Below are 20,969 nucleotides of genomic sequence, written 5' to 3' on the forward strand. Positions count from 1 at the left end.
GGGAAAGGAGAGAATGGTGCATATACTGTATGTTAGAGGGTTACAAATAATTACTTAGAAAGGATACGGGGCAAACTCGAGAGATAAAAATAAATTTTAGGCCACAACAAACTAAAACATGACAAATAAAGTGTTTAATGCAATTGAGAAGCAATACATTTGAAGCACTCAGATGCAATCCTGATACCAGTTCTGAAAAATAAATTGATTATCTACTGAAAATGTCATAAGATGGGTGAAATGCCCTCCTAACGGATTGAAGAAACTCAGCCGCCCGGCTTGATCTCCATGAAACAAGTAATTTTAAGCGAATCGGCCAACGCTATGTGAGATGTGCCACGGAGCGCATCTAGAAAGAGAATAAAGGGCCAGATATATCATTGTATCCAATAGCGAATACCTAATTGCGATTTTTAGCAGTGCAATGCCACTTTTCTTCTGCCCTTAGCGCCCCCTAACATCACCATGTGTGCGCCGCATTTAAAACACTGCGCACCATGGCGGTAGTCAGGGGGACTAGTGTCATCATTTTTTACGGTAGTCCGGTGCTTTGCAGGGCTAACATAAAATATGTTGACGCTAATCCTGCAAAGTACCCAGAGGCCCATTGAGGGAGCTTCTTTTTAACACCTGCTCTCAGCAGGCGTTAAAAAAATGCAGATAACAATGGAGCAAAGGAATCTCAGAGATTCCTTTGCACCATTTTTACGGCCCCCACTATCGCTGGAATGCACGTGTTGCATACATTATGCCTGGCTCAGGCATAATGTGGCACAAGGGGTTACAAAGTGGCGCAAGGCTGAAGAAACAAGCTCTTTCTTTTTAAGGTACCCTCCTTTAAATTGCAGCTGATACAAAGTTGGTGTCAAGGAATGATCTTTTTAAATGCAAGGGTACAAAGGATATGAATGTTACATAAGCCCATACTGCAATACAAAAACCGTTTCAGGGTCAGGATTATACAGTGATTTCACAAAAGTGTAAAGGATTTGAGACCTTCATGCAATGCGATCACATTCAAAATTCATAGGACCAAACAGATATTTTGTGTTTGCGCTGTCACTCTAAACAAGCTTCTTTTATAAACCTTTATCCAACACACAGTGTGAAAAGTGCTAATCTCGGTAGTTAATGTCTGCAGTTGATACAGAAAGCGTGTCGATAAAGCACCCTTAAGAAAGCAATAGAATAACCCACACCATTGAATAAAAGCTCTCAATGATGTCTTTAAAGCAGTTCTAATCACTTAATGGCGAGTTTTAAGCAGCACAATGTAATTTTCTCAAATAGACATGATTGGGTCCAATATGTGCACATCTTGAATTTCAGGTCAGAATGTACCATGCTGCTATTATCTCCCCCCCCCCTTTCACTCCCCCTGCAAAAAGTCTTCGGGGAATGGTTTGCCCTCACTACTCGTAACATTACTGGGGAGTATCATTATGTCCACTGTCCTGTGACATCATCATCAGGGGAAGCAAAATATTTCTGTACAATCAAGTGCGGTTTTCAGTGAGCGATGTGTATAAAAGAGATATTAGGATTTTAAGTAATTGTAAGTTTACGTTGAAAGGGCAATATTACTTAACTACCACTCAGGGCAGGATTTTTCCTTAGAGTAACGTAAATGCAGACACATTCTAAACGATGACACAAAGTATGAAAGCTGCTGACTCATCCAGAATACTCTATTTTTTTGGGCCTGCGACCTCTCACGTAATTCTGTGAGACTTGGGAAACTCATGAGGATGGGTATCGTTTTGACTGCACTCTTCCATGTGGTGGCTTCCAGCAGCCTCCCCACACATCATCGATATGTGCGCAGTAATACTTATGCAGGTTTAGGAAGAGAAGCAATCATTAGTGTAGCTGTCTCTGGGGATGGGGAACGGGATGATGCCAGAAGCAGACCCCTACCCCATTCAAAGTTGAGTTCTGCAGAAGGAGGAAAATCAAAAGTCCCAACTTCTAGGTGGTGTGATCTTCGCATCCAATAAAAAGCCTGCGCTGAGTCAAAGTCACTCACCTCAGTTTAATGAGTTCACAAGTGAGGGGACACCTCTCACAGAATGTTTTCAGCACCACTGTATTTCTTTGCACATTTGCACAAATCCTTTCCATGTATTAAACATTAATATGTCAGGCTAATTACCATCAACATTTAAAGATGACGTGAGGTAAAACTGTTTGCCAGTGGCGGTTCCTCTTATGAGCTCTGGGGTAAGCCCTCCTTATTGTCTGAACGGTTTGTTTTTATTATATCAAAAGTGAATAATTATCTATTATTTACACTTGGTATACTAAAAATGACATCTTCCTTTGGGTCCTGCATCAGTCTCTATCTAATGGCTGACATCGTGCATGAATGCACCTGCACCAGCATTCAGAGAGAGATCAACAGGGCTGAAGAAATCTCCTACCTGGCCCTTGGGCCCTGGCGTGCCACTCACATTTGTGATGTACAAAGCGTCACTGCTAAAAGTAGACATAGGCACTGGTGACTTAAGTCCTGTGAATACATGACCCATGACTACACGCCAATCAGCCTGTCACCCCACCCTTTTCCAACTTGTCACAGAGTTGGAAAGGGTGGGGTATAAGAGCAGATACTAAGGCCCATATTTCTACTTTTTTAGCGCCGTATTTGCGCCACTTTTTGACACAAAAACGGCACAAACTTACATGATACAATTGTATTTTGCAAGTTTGCGCCGTTTTTGCATCAAAAAATGACGCAAATGCAGCGCTAAAAAAGTATAAATATGGGCCTAAAATCTCAAATCTGCGGAAGCACAGGTTCAAGTTTTCAGTTTCATGTCCCAGCGTCCGGGAAGATTCCAGGTGGGACCCACAGCAAGGTAAGTAAAGCATAAAAAAGTTTTAAAGCTTTTAAAAGTTGTGTGCTGTGCATATAGGTGTGTTTTTGTGAGAAAGAGGGTGTCTGTGAGAGAGAGAATGTACATTTGAGGTTTGGATGTGCTTCCATGTGTGTGTGAAAGTGAGAGAATGAGTGGAGGGAGTCAGTGAGCATCAATGAGTGATAGGAAGAGTGAATTTGAGAGACACTGCTCAGGCCTTTGACTAGGAACATCAATCTTATACCGGGTGATTGAGCCATCAAGCGAGGAAGTAAAGGACAGGGTTTGAAATATAAAGTGTCTTTTTTGTCAGGTAAGGCTAATAAGAGTAGCAATTGCTAAGAGTATGGGAATTAGTTGTCTGGTTGTTTCTTTAGTGGAGGATGCTTCAGGATGTCGGGTCAGTAGCATGAAAGGGTTAATGGGTGATTGTTGGCTTTGAGTAAGGTAGTTGCATAAGTGGTGCTGGCCACAAGTTTCTGGGATGGGAAGCATGTAGATTTTAGGATTATAGAAATATGTTTTACCATTCTATCATGAAAGCAGGTTTCTGGAGGTGGTGAAGCATCACAAGAATGTTTGTGCACATTTGTTGTATGGCATTTTGCTGATAATGCATATTCCTGACACACATTACCACCAGAGGAAAAAAGTTTATATAATATCCTGATTGCACCAAAGACTGCAACTTATCCGTAAGGGCATGAAATATTGCCAGTCAAAAATGTTTTGTCATCATCTCTGTTGTCTTAAATTAGCGCTTGCAGTGCTCACTTTATCTGATATATCTCATGATGCTGTTGCATGTGAAGTGTAAATACAGTCTGGAAAGCCAGCTAAAAGTATCCTGTAGCTTGAATATTCATTTGAGCAGGTTCGAATTCCACCAGAGACCGTCAGTCAGTAGCATTGCTGCAGTAGTTGGGATGTGAGGAAAAGTGGAAAATTCAAGAAGAGAAAGATATTTGCTAAATAATCGGGTGCACTTTAAAGATTACTGGAGAAAACATAAAGCAGCATTTTCTTACAAAAAAGGATAGGTGAGTGGAGCTTAAGGACATTTACCAATAAAATTAAGGACATTTGCTTGACTAAATTAGGGCATTTGCTAGGCAGCAAGCAATTTATTTCGAAGCTTTTGTTTTTGCATAAGAACAAATACCACAGTTTTCTTTTTCAAATCAATTACATGCCAGGCTCAAACAAATGATAATTCACTGCCCTGGTAAAGGCCCTCTGGTAGACCTCCAAATATATCTAGGGTATCATCAGTTGTAAAAATCCTCCATTGCTGTTTAATTTGTAAAAAGTAAAGGTGCCCAAAGCTCTGCTCAGAAGCCCGCGGCCAGTGCAATCAAATGTTGGTGCTAAGTGTGTGTAGTCTTTATTTCACCTGGTGCCTCTTTGATATACCACCAGACAATCCCTGCTTTTTAATCTCACCCCTGCTGGTTCCTACTTTCTTCCTTATAACACATTTTCATCTTTCTTTTTCTCCGTATTTTCTTTTTGTCAGTTTTTCTTTCTCTTGCTCTTGGTAAATGTCTGATGTAGGGAAATAAGTGCTGCTCCTCAAACATAAGTGCGGGTGGCCCCCACTGACAACTACCGGCCCAAATTAAGCTCTGACGATGCTTAAATAAATGATATAGCATGAAAAACGAGGTTTCTGCTGTACACAGAAAAAAATTACTCACTCAAACTGTCTTCATCTTCCAAACTTGGTGTGCCTGCAATCGCATGCTTGAATGAAGTGATGAAGTTCGGTAACACACTTGTTTTTTCTGCAAAACACGAAAAGCATAATTGTGAACAACACTACAATGAATCGTCCTCTAAAAAAATCAGGCTTTTAAGAAAGAAAAAAAATACATTTCTATTGTGCTGCTTTTGCATTGAAGATGCAGCTTAGATCCAAACTTACTAAATTGCTTTATGGGTTTTTCTTTATCTTGTTAACATGTTTACATAATGCTTACTAGGATTTTCGGTGCAGGTTGTCATTGGGGCTAATTTGCCTGTGTTATAATACTCTACCAAAAACACTCATGAAAGACAAACACAATCAACGTGTTATTTCCTAGATGGAAACCCACTGACATCCGAGACAGAAGCGTGAACAGTTACAATTGTACCTGAAAAACAAGGTATTAACAAATCGTTTGTGCTAAAACATAATTTTAAAAATGCTGCATTGATGTGGTTTATGTGCACTGAATTCTTGTTGAAGCTAGACAGGCTTGGATGCACAATCCCACTGCTTCCTTCCTATGGGCTGAACGTCTATTGGATGGAAATAGATGGGGGCGTGGCATGCCTACAAGGGGACTGGACAGAAGGGGTCGGGCATACCTTTCAAGAGGCCTAAACGTTTAAGGTAGGTAGGACTATCCTACATCCTTTATCAGGCATACACCACCTTTTCACTATTCCAACTAACCTGACAGCCAACTTGGCCATTTGAGAGAGGATTGGCATGACTGTCAGTGGTCCAGAGGGGTGAGGCACAACTCTGAATTCACCCATCCCAATCAGTTCGAGTTAGAAAATAACGAATTCAGTTGGGGGTCCAGAATGTTTTTTCCAAGTCATGTTTCAATCCTTGATTTCAACAAAGGAAACTGAAAGGACGAGAAAGAAGGAACGTCTGTTTCCACTAGATGTTTTTGGACAAATGGATTATCTGATCCTTCACAACTCAAACTTGCAACCACTTTAATTCACTCACACACAGTAGCTGCGTATAACAAAGGACCTGGGGACAGGAAAACAAGCACGGATTCACAATGCATCTGCTTACCTGAAGCACCAATCGAAGCTTTATTTATATATTGCCAGGTGAGAACAATACAAAGTGATGCTCCATTTCTCATGATAAGCTGACACCAGTTTATCTTGGATATATAAGTCCCCATGGACAACTTTACAGAAATAAAACCCAGAATCCCTGCATCTCTTCGTGTGCCCGTTTCTGAAGAGTCCTGCCTGGTTGGAAATTAAACTTAAAGTTCTTTGTCCTGGATTTGAGTAAAATTCGGAATTTCGTGGAATTAAGAATAAATTAAATAGTGCTCCTGGAAACCTGGGTTTATTGCAGATTCGCAGGCATATTCAAACGCACATGCATGCACAGGGAAATGGTAACAAGTGGGCATTTTAACGTGTGGAAATTAAAATCAAAAGTGTATTTACATTTCTTTCATTATTTCGCATCAGGGAAAACGTGTCCATGGAGAAACTCCCTTGCCCTGCACCAAAATGATTTTGGGTGTGTTTCCTCTCTCTCTCATCCCTTGATATGGACTTACTTCTGCCATTGACTGGAGTAAATCTCTGATCATATTCAGAGTTGGAATGTGCCTGCCAAACTTTGTGATTGATCACAAACTTTCAAGTTGGGTCTTTGGCTACTTTAGCAAATACCCCCACCGTGGAACACGCATGACCGACCTATGTGAGCAGATTTATTCCCTCAGAATTATCCAAAATATTGGTTTTACCTAAGTGTGAGTAATTAATTCAACTTTCCATTTTCTGAATCATTGACGTGAAATTGCACTCATAATTGATAGCACTGGCACACTTAAGGGCACCAATACCGTTGTGAAGTACACTTTAAGCAGATAGTTGCCTTTCCTAATCTGAAAATCCAGCGAAAAATAAAAAAAATGTGTGCAGTCATGGTTCACAATGATGTTTTATTTATTTAAAGTGAGTTTTGACCTCGTTTCTCAGCTGTAACTGTTTATGCACTGCTTCTCCTAGTTACTGGCTACCTAGTACCACAAATTTTGATATAAAAATGAAGTGAGGCTAATAGCAAGTGAAAAATCCTAATATTGATCTGTATTACTGGGGTATAAAAGGGTTTTCAGCTAGCGACCGTTGTGTAAATGATGTCCTAGAACGACAATGAAAGTCATACGTAGCACACTTTGGTGGCCTTTTGTGGAGTCAACCTTTTTTACTGCATCTGTGTCTCTGTGGCTTGAACATTACGAGAAACTGAGATGATCATTTCTCCAGTGTCCAGATATATATATTCAGTCAATTTTTTTGCTTTTTTCAGACACAGCTCCTATTATTTTGCACTTTACATAGTTGTAATTAAGTGTATGCGTCAACATTTTCCATCAGTCAGATCTACCCAATGGCACGGTAGAAACTCAATAAGGAATGAAATTGTATTGATTAGGAGCGGAAAATGTAGATAATGACATTTAATATTTGCATACGTGGGTTTTTACATTTCAGGCGAAATATATATTCAGTGCTCTGTTTTCGTCGTTTGGCACTGATATGGTTACACGTTTTGCAATAGCAAAAAAAGGTTTTTTGAATAGCCTATGAGTAGACTCGCTTTGTAGCTAATCCAGAATAATAGTAAATCTGCGAATCAGGAATCTATTGTTGGATGGAAAAGGAATGTTTCTCGGGGAGTTCACTTTGTCAGTATCTTTGTTTAGCAGACGGTGATGTGGAGTTCAGTGCCCTCTGTACAATGACCACTTCAATGCTCTACTCAAGCCCCGCGGTTTATGCTTCCTGGCCCACTCTTTCACAGGGACCTGATGCAAGCTTCCTTTCATGGCTATTACACTAATGCACATCACAATCAAGCTTATCCTCCGCAGATGGATTCCATCGCTTTAATGAAAAATCCAGGTCACCGTTGATGCTCATTGGCTCTCTGTAGCAAAGTGAGTGGGCAATGTTGTGGGATTTCCATTACCATCAATGCTTTTGTGCAGGCTTGCCTTTCAAAGGCAATAGGAATAGAGATAAACAAAGGGCAAAAATCATGCGCCGCCCCCTGTGGAGCATCAAAAGATGGCAAGCACCCAATTATATTAAATCTTTTCAGGGAACATCTTGGTACTTATTGGTATGTTATCTCCCAATGAAGCCTACAGTATGCTCTTTTGCTTGTCGGTTAATGAGCGCTATTAATAATTATGCTTGAAATGCTGCTTCTGAATGCACAACAAGGATTAGCCAGATGGCCAACGACGGGTTTGCCAGACCCGAATTAGTGATGTTTTACTGAATTAGTTTGATTCTCGTATTCTAATTGCTAACCATACGCCACTTTGCAAGCGGGAGCCATGTTTGTCAGCGTGTTCTTGGAATCATTATCAATCCACTTGACGGTGGTGGAGGGGCAACATGGAGGATGTTGAAAATGGATGGGGACAAGAGTGAGCTCAGTGACTAAACTCCTGGGAACAGATGTCATTCAATTTCCATCGCTTTAGGGTAGATCTTTAGGATTTGTGCATTGTCCTAATATTGAACAATTTCACCTTCTTCTATTTTTACCTGTTGATCTAGAAGTAATTCTGACTGCTTTTCGTGCTTCATCTTCCTTAGGCAATTGAAGTCTCATATTTTCAAATCTTTTCTTTATAATCCACATTTACTAATTACAAAAAATGAAGTAGCTTTCTCTCTCACTTGCCCTGCTGTGGAATGTCTTCTCTCCAACTCTCTTTTCATGCATCTTCCCGTCTCACATCATATTTTTCTTCCTCACATTTATTTTCTCATCTAATGCATTTTATATGCTTGGCTTATCATCCATACTTTCTAAATGAAATCTCTTATCCCCTCTGTTCCTCTCTCTGACTGACTTGCCTTTTTCCTTCATTTTATCCATCATAACTTCGTCCCTTTGTTTTCTTGATCTATTTTCTTTTTAGTCATTCTCTTCTTCTGTTGCCTCACGCACCTAACTCATATTTTTCATGTATCCCGTTCCACATTCTTTTCTTTCTACTTCCTGACACTTTCCAATCATCTCTACATTTCATATTTCTCTGTTTATCTATTCTCAAAACTCCTTTCAGAAACGTTCTGGTGAACAAGTCAGTCACTGTATTTATTTATTTGGAGTATTTCAATAGTGCACTAACACGTGAGTATTTAGGCGCTTTGTATTAAAAAAGTGAACCACTCAATTAGGATGGTAGTACAATAACACGAATTAAAACAGGGGAATCTTTGAAGCCGTGGTTTAATTTCTTTAGTCCCAGTTGGATTAGACGCAGTTTGACTGATTGATTTACGTTTAAACCATGTTATATTTCCTAATTTATTTAATGCATGCCTAGAGAGAGCAGGACCTCTGCCGCAGGAAAAAGTATGCAGTTGCTGAACTACAACATTACTCCAGATGTGCTTACTGTACTTTTAAGTAAGTAGACAACTTCAATACGAAGGGTCTCCTTCTATCTTCTATTGGATATATTTTGCGAACCTGCCATATAGTTTTTGGGGCACTCTGTGTTGCATTTAAGTGAATGACTGACTGAACAAACTACTTAGATAAAATCTTCAGAGACATATTTTTCAGAGCAGAGTTTACTGACAGGGTTGACCTAACTTATTCACCACTTTCAGACATGTTATAAAAAAGTAGCCTGAGCATTTTTTCTTCCGAATAGCACACCTGAGCTCGAGTTTGGGGCCACACACCCGTAATCCATTTATCTTGCTCTGCCTAGAAAACAGGCCTAATAACCTGCCCGCCCAACTCATTTTTACCCAAAACCGACATCGCCCAGCAAGGGTCAGCTGTGCGGTGGCTTTATGGTGGCCGGTAATTTTACGAGGAAGTGGGGAGGAGGAGGTTACACATTCACACATGCACCTCACTCACACCCATTCATTTACACACACACACACACACACACTCACGCACTCATTCAGAAAACCCACTAACAAATACACATACCTTCATTCATGCACACACCACACATAATAAATAAAACTTACCTTGAGGGCAGCAACTTTGACAGAGAAGCCTCGGAGGTCCCAGGAGGGTTGGGACTGCTGCCATCCCTTATTGGCTGATCAATGGACAGCCAATGAGGGAAGGCAGGAGCATCAACCTGGTCACAGATTGAGATGGGGTCAGTGAGACTGCTGACCTCACCCCACTCTGTGAAGAGGTGTCACTGATTGACTCCCGGCCCTGGGCACTTCTGGACTTAAACCTGAAGTGCCCAGATCTGAAGCAGTCAGTGACGTTTCCCCTCATCATTAGGGGGAAGGTCTGAGGCACCTTTGCCAGGCGGAACAGGTCATGCCCACAGGAGCTGTGACTTCTTCAGCCCAACAAAGTTCAGCTCAAGAAGCCAGGAGTCTGCACATTTAGCACATGCCCATCTCCTGGCTGCCAGACCTGAACAAGAAGAGTATCTGTCAGGCTGACTTTTGTTCAGCCTGACAACATTCTTCACGTCAGGAAAAAGTTAGGGGGCGTGGCCCCTCAGCACATACGGATGGCCAGCTGCTGTGATTGCTGCTTCAAAAAGGGGGACTCATGGGTTCTGTACCTGGGGTTGACGAGAGTCTTTATCTGCACCCATGCTCTAGACCTAAAAAATCAAAGGATACTAGAAAAAGGCTGGTTATGCCCTGTGTCCAGTAGCTTTATAATAGGGTTTATAATATTTATTTTGAAATCTGAAGTGACGGACCAAAAGGCAGCACTGGTTTCAAATGGGCCAGGCCCACACTGTCCTCCCAAAGTGGTTGAGTGTTGTCATCTTCTGCAGATGGTGACTAAACACTTCAGAGCTCTCTTGAGCATTGTGTAATGGATGCAGGAAATAGAGAGAGCATGGTTTTCTATTATTGTTGACCTGTGAAAGGGTCCTCCCATTTAGCATCTGTGCCCAAATGAGCCCTCTGCATTATATGTTTGCTAGAAATGTTGGTGTTGTTTGGAAAATGCATGAGGCCCGAGATTTATACAAATGCTAATACATTTGACAACAGCAAATAGTAAACAATTACACAATATTATGGGCCCTATTCATGGTGTTGCATGTGCTCCTTTGTGCTACTTAGGGTTGACAAAACTCTGACATCAGAAACTTTACTTCTTGTTGCAGAGAATTAGGATTTATCCTTTCTTTCAGTCGTAAATTGCATGTCTCACAGTGGTTAATCCACTATCAAGCAGTGAGCAGCCATGCAGAATATGAACACCTACAAGCCCCTAAATATGTGGGTGGTCAAAGATCTATTGCCACCCTCAGAATGGAAATACATTTACTCATGCGAAAAGTAGGTACCTTTTCAGGGTGGGGAAGGGAAGAGAACAAACGGTTAGAGAAAGAGCTTTGCACATTAGGAAAGTGTATTCCTTATAGGGGAAAAATAGGACACAATTCCTATGATGTATAATTGTGGAGCTTACACATATATTAGATAAGCTGCATGTCCTGACTAAAGAGATCCAGGGGTGTAGGTGTTTGGAGTGTGGTACAGTTCCTATTTTGGGAATAAGACTTAGGTCCTCATTACAACCCTGGAGGTTGGTGTAGAAGTGGCGGTAATACCGCCAACAGGCTGGCAGAAAAAAAATGGAATTACAAGCATGGCGGTTACCGCCATGCAAAACTGCCACTTCTACACTGTGACCGCCAGGGTGGTAACGACCACTGGGCTGGAGACTTCGGTCTCCAGCCCGGCGGCTGTCACTAGACCGCCGTCGGTATCAGGACCCCACATACCGCCATGGACTTCGCAGGGTTTTGTACCCCCACGAAATCCATGGCAGTAGGCACTATCAGTGCCAGGAAATTCATTCCCTGGCACTGATAGGGGTCTCCCATTCCCCTCTCCCCCTCCCAGAGTCCTCCCCCCAAACCCACGATCTCCCCTACAACCCACCAAAGGTGGCAGGACCTCACCCCCACCCTCCCACAAAAACATCCACACACACCCCCCCACCGCCCTACACGTATGCTCACACAACTCTTACACATACACGCAGACATACACGCACACATACATGCACACAGACATATATGCACACATTTCCCATACACACAACACCCCCGCATGCATACACACACTCACACAACCCCTCTACACACTCACATGCACACCCCCATGCATCCACACAACACACAACACCCCTCACCCCCCTCCCCTAATGAATGATCACCTTACCTGGTCTGGTGATCCTCCAAGAGGGAACGGGATCCATGGGGGTTGCTCCGCTGCCAGCTCCCCGTCACCAGAACACCGCCACGCCGAATCCTGGGTTGTGATTTGGTGGGCGGTGTTCTGATGACGTGGCGGTGGAGAAGCCTCCACTTCACCGCCAACCGCCAGTATGGCTGCTGACGGCTCTCTGTCCGAAAAAGGGCGGAGGGCTGCCAGCAGTCATAATATGCTGGGCGGGAGACCGCCTGCACTGGCATTCTTCGACCCGGCGGAACCTCGGCGGTCTTGGAAAAAGACCGCTGAGGTCCAATGAGGGCCTTAGTAGTTTAGGGTGGTAGCATCACCGATTGTGGTCGACTGAGTTGGTCCCACACCGTTTGGAAGCTGCTGGCCTGACTTTTAGCTAGCCCACTTGTCCCACGCAAGCCTGGAAGGTGATTTGGTTTGTGACAACCTAAACACGACACTTTGAATCCTCAAAGGAAGTCATGGTGAACAGATCATAACCCTTTCTCTCAGTCACAAAAAAGACTCACACATGCAAAGGAAGGCAAAGAGATGCAAAATAAGTGTCAATATATTTATTGTGAGAATTCTACATTTATTTTGTGGTCCCATATGGAGAAACGAGACTTCAAGCTGATTTGGTTTTTGTGCTATCTAAAACTGAATTTCATCGCTTTTGGAGGGAATCTTGAATGAACGGTTGGAAGGTTTATCCCAGGAGCAGGAAACTGGAGCAGCGATTACTGATTGAATACCATTTCAACAATGTAAATCGTTATTATGTAGAGATAAACTATGAAGCTTTCACAGACAATCACATAGATGTTGTGCTAATTCTGAAAATTATACTTTACATACCAAAAACTCAATTAAAACCTAAAAACCACAGTGAGTGATTTTGCTCCTCTCGATCCTATAAAAATACAATGATGATCTAAGCCAACAAAACGTGGGGGTAGGAAAAAACTTGAAGAATATAACAAGCAAATCACAAACTGGAGACATATGGCTCAAAACACTGTCTGAACATGTCTTTTCCAAGTACATGGAAAATACTTTTATAAGGTCATAAAGATAATTATAGTGACTGAAAAATTCAAAGCTTCCCTTGTTCTGGTAGACTATGTATTGCATCCTGATTAAAATAATTCACTTCATTGCTAATAACATTAAAAGCCTAAGCATCACATTGAACTTAACAGGTGCACTGAAGCATGAAGTCATCACCAAACATCCGAAGACACAATGTTATATAAAGAGAAATAAATACAGAACTTCAGGGGCACCTAAACAAATGATTATCCTATATTCCCAACAATCTAGGTTCATAAAAAAGGGAAACACAAAAATGAGAAAAATACTTCCCTCGTAGTCCTACATCTCTCAAGCATATATATATATGGGATAAATTACTCCTTTTGCTAATCATTGGGATGTTGCAAGTCAGTGAGAAGTCCCATTACCTTATGGAGGAATGAACCTGAAGGCAGAGTTCCTTTAAATGGTCATGGAACTCTTTGGTGACTTGCAAATATTCATTTAATGAAAGGCATAGGGTATTTTATTCCTAATATTACCCGTGCACACAATCACACTTTCCACAAACCACTTAAATTATTTGTGTCTTGCTCTTTAATATGAAAGAGATGGAGTGGATGTAGGCATGAAGAATACAAATAGAATCTGTAGTGAAAATTATATGCACCAAAAACAGATAGTAACTGGCTGCAAAAAGATCTTATGGTCAGATTATTCAATAAGCTTTAAAAAATGCTGTGGCTCAGAATGTGTGGAAAATGTAGGACAAATGTATTTCTCCTTTAATGACATGCAACAGGCAAAAATAAACATTTGCCATTGTAAGTAACAGAAATCAGGTTATTATTTTGGGAGGATTATCCCTGCCAACTTAATTGGCACTATTATCTATCTATCTATCTATCTATCTATCTATCTATCTATCTATCTATCTATCTATCTATCTATCTATCTATCTATCTATCTATCCATTGATCTGAGAGTGTCTCTGCTCAAACTGTGATAGCTATAGGCCAAGCAGCAAGAAATCTCCAGAGAAGTGTGGGTTAAGTTTAAGCATTACCAACAATTTTGAAGTAAAAAACACCAAATTTAAATCAATGTAAAAAAGAGAGAAAAGGCAAAGAACCAAAAGATGCCAAGATCTTCTAAATAGGATAAGGGGAACTGAAGATATAATATTTTAAGGTTTACTACAAAAAGCACCTGGATACAAGTGAAGTGCCATTGGAGATCAGATTCACCAAGTGGGGCACCCTGATTAAACTTTTTACCTTCAGACTTTGGGTCTGATTACAAGCGTGGTGGATGCGGTTACTCTGTCACAAACATCACAGATATCCCATTCACTGTATTATGATTTCATTTCATCATACAGAAATTGTAATATGGTGGATGGAAAATCTATCCACCAAGTTCATAATCAGGCCCTTAGCCATTGAAATAAAAATCTTGCAGTGGGGCAAGGACCAGTGCTGTGGCTGGCAAGGATCACTCAAAGTCAGATACATCATTTTCGTGCTGCCCCTAAAGCCTTTCAGGGGGAGCACAACAGTGACCATAGCAGCTCAGAAAGGGACAAAAGGCAGATTTTGTGATCGCTAACGGTGCTTTGACAGTTGGATATGTTTGCTACCTTTCACCAGCCAAAGATTTTACCTTGAGACTTAGTCACTTTTTGGAAGTCATTATCTTCTATTGGGACAAGGCTGGAAGTTGCAACTGGAAAGATTTTCATGAATCCAGATACTTTTACCTCATGATATAGTTGAACATGATTTAGGGCAGGAAACCTTTTCAAAGGGGATGAACCTATTTTTCTTGACCATCTAGGAAAGGAACTCCCTGGGTAAGCCTCAGTACCTTGCCTCGATCCTGCTGAGGTGGAAAAAAAGTAAATCGTACTTTTCTCCTGATGCTAGGAACGTTCCTTCTGTTCACTCCTGCAGCACCTGGCTCCTCAAGGGATGTTTCATGGCCCCAGGTCTCTCTCTCCAGACAGACCTCCTGCAGAGCCCAGTTGTTAGACCTGACAGCCTTAGGGTGGTCACCCCTAACTTTTTGCCTGCCTCCCTCCACTTTTTAGATACTGTTTTTGTTTTTTTTAAGACTCTGCACACTTTACCACTGCTAACCAGTGCTAAAGTGCATATGCTCTCCCCCTTTAAACATGGTAAGATTGGATCATACCCAAATGGACTGTTTAATTTACTTATACGTCCCTAGTAGAATGCACTATATGTGCCCAGGGCCTGTAGATTAAATGCTACTAGTGGGCCTGCAGCACTGATTGTGCCACCCACTTAAGTAGCCCCTTAATCTTGTCTCAGGACTGCCATTGTAAGGCCTAGGTGTGTAGTTTCACGTCCAATTTGACTTGCCATTTAAAAGTACTTGCCAAGCCTAAAACTCCCCTTTTACTACATATGCCACCCCTAAGGTATGTCCTAGGTAACCCATAGGGCAGGGTGCTGTGTAGGCAAAAGGCATGACATGTACCTGTGTAGTTTACAAGTCCTGGTAGTGTAAAACTCCTAACTTCGTTTTTACACTGCTGTGAGGCCTGCGCCCTTCATAGGCTAACATTGGGGCTGCCCTCATACATTGTTTGAGTGGTAGCTTCTGATCTGAAAGGAGTAGGAAGTTACTTAGTATGGCCAGAATGGTGAGACAAAATCCTGCGGACTGGTGAAGTTGGAATTAATATTACTATTTTAGAAATGCCACTTTTAGAAACTGAGCATTTCTCTGCACTTAAATCCTTCTATGCCTTACAATCCACATCTGGCTGGGTTTAGTTGACAGCTCCCTTGTGCATTCACTCAGACACACCCCAAACCCAGGATACTCAGCCTCACTTGCATACATCTGCATTTTGAATGGTTCTTCCTGGACTGGGAGGGTGGAGGGCCTGACACTTGCATGTCAAAGGACAGTAGCCTGCCCTCACACAAAGGACTGCCACACCCCCTACTGGGACCCTGGCAGACAGGATTGAACTGAAAGGGGACCTGGTGCACTTCTAAGCCACTCTTTGAAATCTCCCCCACTTCAAAGGCACATTTCGGTATTTAAACAGGGCCTCTGCCCCTACCAACTCAGACACTTCCTGGAGAGGAAACGTGAACCAGAACCTGCATCCTGCCAAAAAGAGTTGCCTGGCTGCCCAAAGGTCTCACCTGTCTGCTTTCTGTGAAGGACTGCTGCCTTGCTGTTGCCCTGCTGCCTTGCTGTTCTCTGACTGTGGTGAAGAAGTGCTCTCCAAGGGCTTGATAGAGCTTGCCTCCTGTTCCCTGAAGTCTCAGGACCAAAAAGATTTCATCTCTACAAGAAGGACTCCTTGTGCTGTGAAATTCGATGCACAGCATGCCAGAAACAACGCACAGCCTGAACCGTGGTGAAAAGTTCACCACATGCCAAACAGGAGCGATGCAGCCCGACTTCACAAAGAAAAGATTGAGGCAGTGCCAGCGTAGCGACCAGAAATTCGACGCACAGCCCACTGAATCAATGCACAGCCGAGCTGGAACGACGGAGCCCGACTTCCAAAGAGGAATCGACACAGCGCCTGCAGTGCGGTAGAAAATTAGACGCAACGCCCATCAAATCGACGCAGCTCTTGTGACTTCATCCTGCCAGCGCAGGTAATCCAGCCATCATCCCTGGGGCGTCTGAAAACCCCGTAACCCGAAGAGGATCCACGACTGAGCGCCGGAAATCGATGCACAGCCCTCCCTGTTTGAAAACTAAACAACGCATCGCTGTGTGCGGCCCGAGAAATCGACGCACACCCCTTTGTTTCCACACATCTCCTCTCTGCGGTTCTTTGCTGAGATTTTTCACGCAAACCAGGTACCTTGTGCTTGAAAGAGACTCTCTTTGCTTTTAAAAGACTTAAAACACTTTATATCACTTTTACAGTTATATCTCAACATATACTTATAGCATTTTAATTGTTTTGACCTGCATTTATCCAGATTAATATTATGTATTTTTCTAAACACAGTGTGGTGTATTTTTGTGGTGCTATATGGTGTTATTGTATGATTTATTGCACACATACTTTACAGATTGCCTTCTAGGTTAAGCCTGACTGCTCAGTGCCAAGATACCAGAGGGTGGGCACAGGATCATTTGGATTGTGTGTGACTTACCCTGACTGGAGTGAGGGTCCTTGCTTGGACAGGGGGTAACCTGACTGCCAACCAAAGACCCAATTTCTAACACCAGTCCTCTGTGGTCAGCTGGGCCATGTTGGAGTCTGGAGCCTTCTGCTTTTTGTACCTCTACAGCAGGCAAAAAGGATGTGAACCATTTGTCCCTTTGACAGCAGTTTCAGTCCATGAGAGCCAGCAAGAGGTAGAAGACCTTGAGTCATTTGATGAATCTTCTCCTTCCAGTCATAGCCGTTATTCAGCAAGGACTTTCTCTTAAAGTGCACTTACTACTAGGTATAGGTATGTTCCGAGGAGATGGTGGGTGCCAGATTCACCCTCAGCACTAGCTAGTGACTGGATAACTTCTGCCATACTATTCTAATTATGATGTCACAGTCACTCATCTCCTTTTGTAACATGTCCTCTTTGCCGTACTGTAAAATGACCCAGGAGTGCCTGTTTTAATATGGCAAATCACTACTGCCACAAGTCAGATCTGTCTTTAGACCTTTGGCTCCTCCCCATATTTAGATGAGCTCACCTTCCACCTGGGAGGTTCCAAACTGGGGCTGGCTGTTTGGAGGGTCCTGGAAATGAGCAGGGGAAACCTTCTCCTATTCTTCTTGGGCTCAGAGGAGGACCATTATCTTCTGAGCTAGGGTTGTTAACTGGAGATGTGACGGGTGGCGGTAAATGGTTTTATCCAAAACCAAATGCCTAAGTTATAAGAAACTATCTTTATAGTCCTCGTCTCATTTTACTGCTTCACTATGAAAATTAAACATTTTACATCAATAATGCGCTTAATAAAATTACTTAATTTCCAGGTATGTAAAAATTAGTGGAAAAAAAAGAATGCACTCCATAATTATTAAGCGTGGTAGACTGCATTACTGATAATTCAGATTCTTGTTCTAAGACGGATTTGTGTAGCTCAAAAAAGGCAGTGCACTTGCAAACAGCTCCTAAGGGGTGTCTTTAAAAGGGGTATCAATGGATGGCAGGTTCAGGGTGTTCAGGCAGAAGAGAGTTGACACTGGAGCAGAGATATGGCTACAGAATGCCAAGAAGTGAGGTGTCTGGGGTTCTCACACTATAATGACTCTATTTTACTAAAACGTTGTGATTCAGTGAAAGATGCACTGTTGGCCGGGATTTCGTGGAAGTTAACTCAACACTTGGACATAGATTTCAGCAGTAGAGTAAACACCTTTACGAATGAATTCACAACTATACTTGGAAAACTAAACTCTATCATAATCGTTTTCATTCTTCATTTTTTGCTTATAAGTTACAAATTTGCCTTTGCACTACTGTAGTCTGTTTGCCGACTTCCAATAAAAATGTGTGCTATACAATAGTATATCCCCAGCTATCTTTTCAACATACTTTGTTTCTACAGTTTTTCATGTGCCACAAATATCACAGTACCCAGAGAAAGTATTGTAAACATTTGGACTCTTTTCTATTTCACAAAGCTCGAGCATAAAACACCATCTGCCCCACTGAATTGTAGCACCAATAAGACTGACCTGATTAGAAACTATGGGGAAAAGGAAACAGTATGGCAAAAAATAACTGAAGAAAAATGTAAAATGTTAGAAAGATGGACGAAAGAGACATACCAATGCAAGCAACCTTTTTATCCTTTGAAATTGTCAAACAGAACCACTTCAATCACGCTGTAGGTGGTCAGTCGTTTTTATTCTAGCACCCACAACTCTGGAACAAACTGTTCTCTAATTTGGTAATTAATCTCTGAATTCCAAGTTTCAAAAAAACCCGAAGATGTCAGCTTTTTCTAACGAGTTCAGGATTGCTTACTTCAGCTTCAGTTTGAAACTTGACATATCCTTTGCCTACTTTTTATAAGATTCTTCACAGTTAAGGACCCTGAGACCACTTTGGTGGCATTGTTTTTCTTGGACTGAAACTCTCACTCACTCATTGACCGCTAAATCCTTGAGGTAATTTAGTGATATCAGGCTCAGACTGGGGAAATAAAACCAGCCCTGGCAAAAACGCTCAAACCAACCCCTGTCGTTTCAGCGTCTTAAAATCTCTCAAACCAGCCCCACTCCCTTTGTCTCCTCAGTCTATCTCTCTCTTTCCATCCATCAATTCCCTTTTCCTTATTCTCTACACTCTCTCTTCACCCGCTCTGATCACTTTCTCTATACTGCTCCCCTCCCTCACTTTCTCTCAATCTGGAAGCCTTCACATTCCTTCTATAATTAACCTCAGGTAGCTGGGAAAAGTGGCAGAGGCGGCTGAAGGGCCCATTAGCTCTCACAACAAGCCTCCAATGGGCTCCAGCCTAGTAAAAAAAAAGTCCTGTCTGGTCCTGGGTGATATGCCGAATCACTCATTCACTCAGTTACAATTCTTCGTTTTTTCACTTTTTCCTGTCTTCTTGTTTTCTTTTTACTATAAATAACTGCTTTGTCTACTTAGGGACTGATTTAGAAATTGGCAGATAAGTTACTCTGTCGCATCCGCTGAAATCTAAATCCCATTATATTCAAGGGGATTTAGATTTCTATGGATGGGACATCTGTCACCTTTGGGACGGAGTAAACCATCCACCAATTTCTAAATCAGGCCCTTAGTTACTATGCTTTACATTTTACCTAGACCTCTTCAAACTGTCCAACTCTTTCTTGGCTCCCACTTCCTCTCTGTCATTTGCTCTCACTTCCTCGCTTCATTTATTCCATCTGCCAACCCAAACCTTTCCCTTAATTTTGTCTCATCCTTGGCCACTACGAGAATCAACCTAATTGAACTTTACTTGATTCATATTCCATCGCTTGTTGCACTGTTTTCCATCCTCTAATTCGATGTGTATTGAAGCATGTCTACTCTTGTTTATGCCTGGGTAGAATTTCGATTATACCAGAGTAAAATGAGTAATTTCAAAGAGTAATGTGGAATCGCAGATAATTATACGATTACTCCTGCTTGTATAATTAAGAATAATTTGGAGGAAAAAAATCCTAATGTGAAAGCACATTAAGTGAGCAGACGCTTGTGAATGCTGTTCTGCATTTAATGTTACTTCTGAATGGAAAATGCAAGTTCACATCCATTTTGGATGTGAGGGTGCATTTTGCACTAAGAAAATAGCACTAAATGCCGGTAGTAAGTTGGGGGTAAATCCAACCCCAAGAACACATTTAGCAATCATGAGTGGATGCTTGCACTCGCTATTCATGTTCTGTTGCATTTATTGCTATTTCTTAACACATAATGCATCATCAAGCCCATTTTAGCACTCAATGCAGATTTACTCTTCAAGAGTAATTTTGCAGAATTCTTAGGTAATTTCACATGATTATGGTACTCTTGTTCCTTGTACAGCGTGATCATACCACAAGGTTGAGTGTATTATTACAATGCATAAATAATTGACTCACTGACCTCCTCAGCCACGCACTTACTCTTAAACTGATCCGTTCAGTCACTCACAAACTGGTCCACTCAGTCACCCATTCACTCACCTGCTCAGACACTGACTCACACATGCAATTAATCAGTGAGTCAGACAGTCAGTCACTCCTTCACGTGTTTAACGAGATGCGTGGACACGGACAAAACAAATGTACTGTGATGAGAAAATAGAGTAATGCCGGCCAAAAATATGTAATCTTTGATTTTCGCTTCTGTCAGTAAAACAGAACTTCTTAACAACAGTACCGAGCTGCTTTGACAATAATTTGCATCCTCGTATGTGTTTTACTATAAACAACTAATTAAGAAAGAGGGAAAAAGGACGCATTCCATTCTCCTTTCTTCAGTAATCAAAGAGGAGTCATTTTGCTGAGCACAGTGCTGTTCTGCCTTTCAGCGAAACCGTTTCAACTCATTTAGAAGTATCGCTTTTAAGTTAGCCTTTTGAACAACACACGAGAGAAGAGAGCAGTATTGCCGTTGTGAGAATCTAACTCAT

The 20,969-nt window shown here is 41.8% G+C and overlaps 1 protein-coding gene across 1 annotated transcript in view; it reads right to left on the reverse strand.

Annotated features, from left to right (window-relative positions):
* The window catches only part of ADARB2 (adenosine deaminase RNA specific B2 (inactive)), a 1,180,343-nt gene that overhangs the window by 537,990 nt on the left and 621,384 nt on the right, over positions 1-20,969 (reverse strand). The window contains exon 2 of the mRNA XM_069211196.1: positions 4,556-4,642. Within this exon, the coding sequence (XP_069067297.1) occupies positions 4,556-4,642 (87 nt within the window). The remainder of the gene's footprint in view (positions 1-4,555; positions 4,643-20,969) is intronic.

Source organism: Pleurodeles waltl, chromosome 10, assembly GCF_031143425.1.
Source record: "Pleurodeles waltl isolate 20211129_DDA chromosome 10, aPleWal1.hap1.20221129, whole genome shotgun sequence".
NCBI lineage: Eukaryota > Metazoa > Chordata > Amphibia > Caudata > Salamandridae > Pleurodeles > Pleurodeles waltl.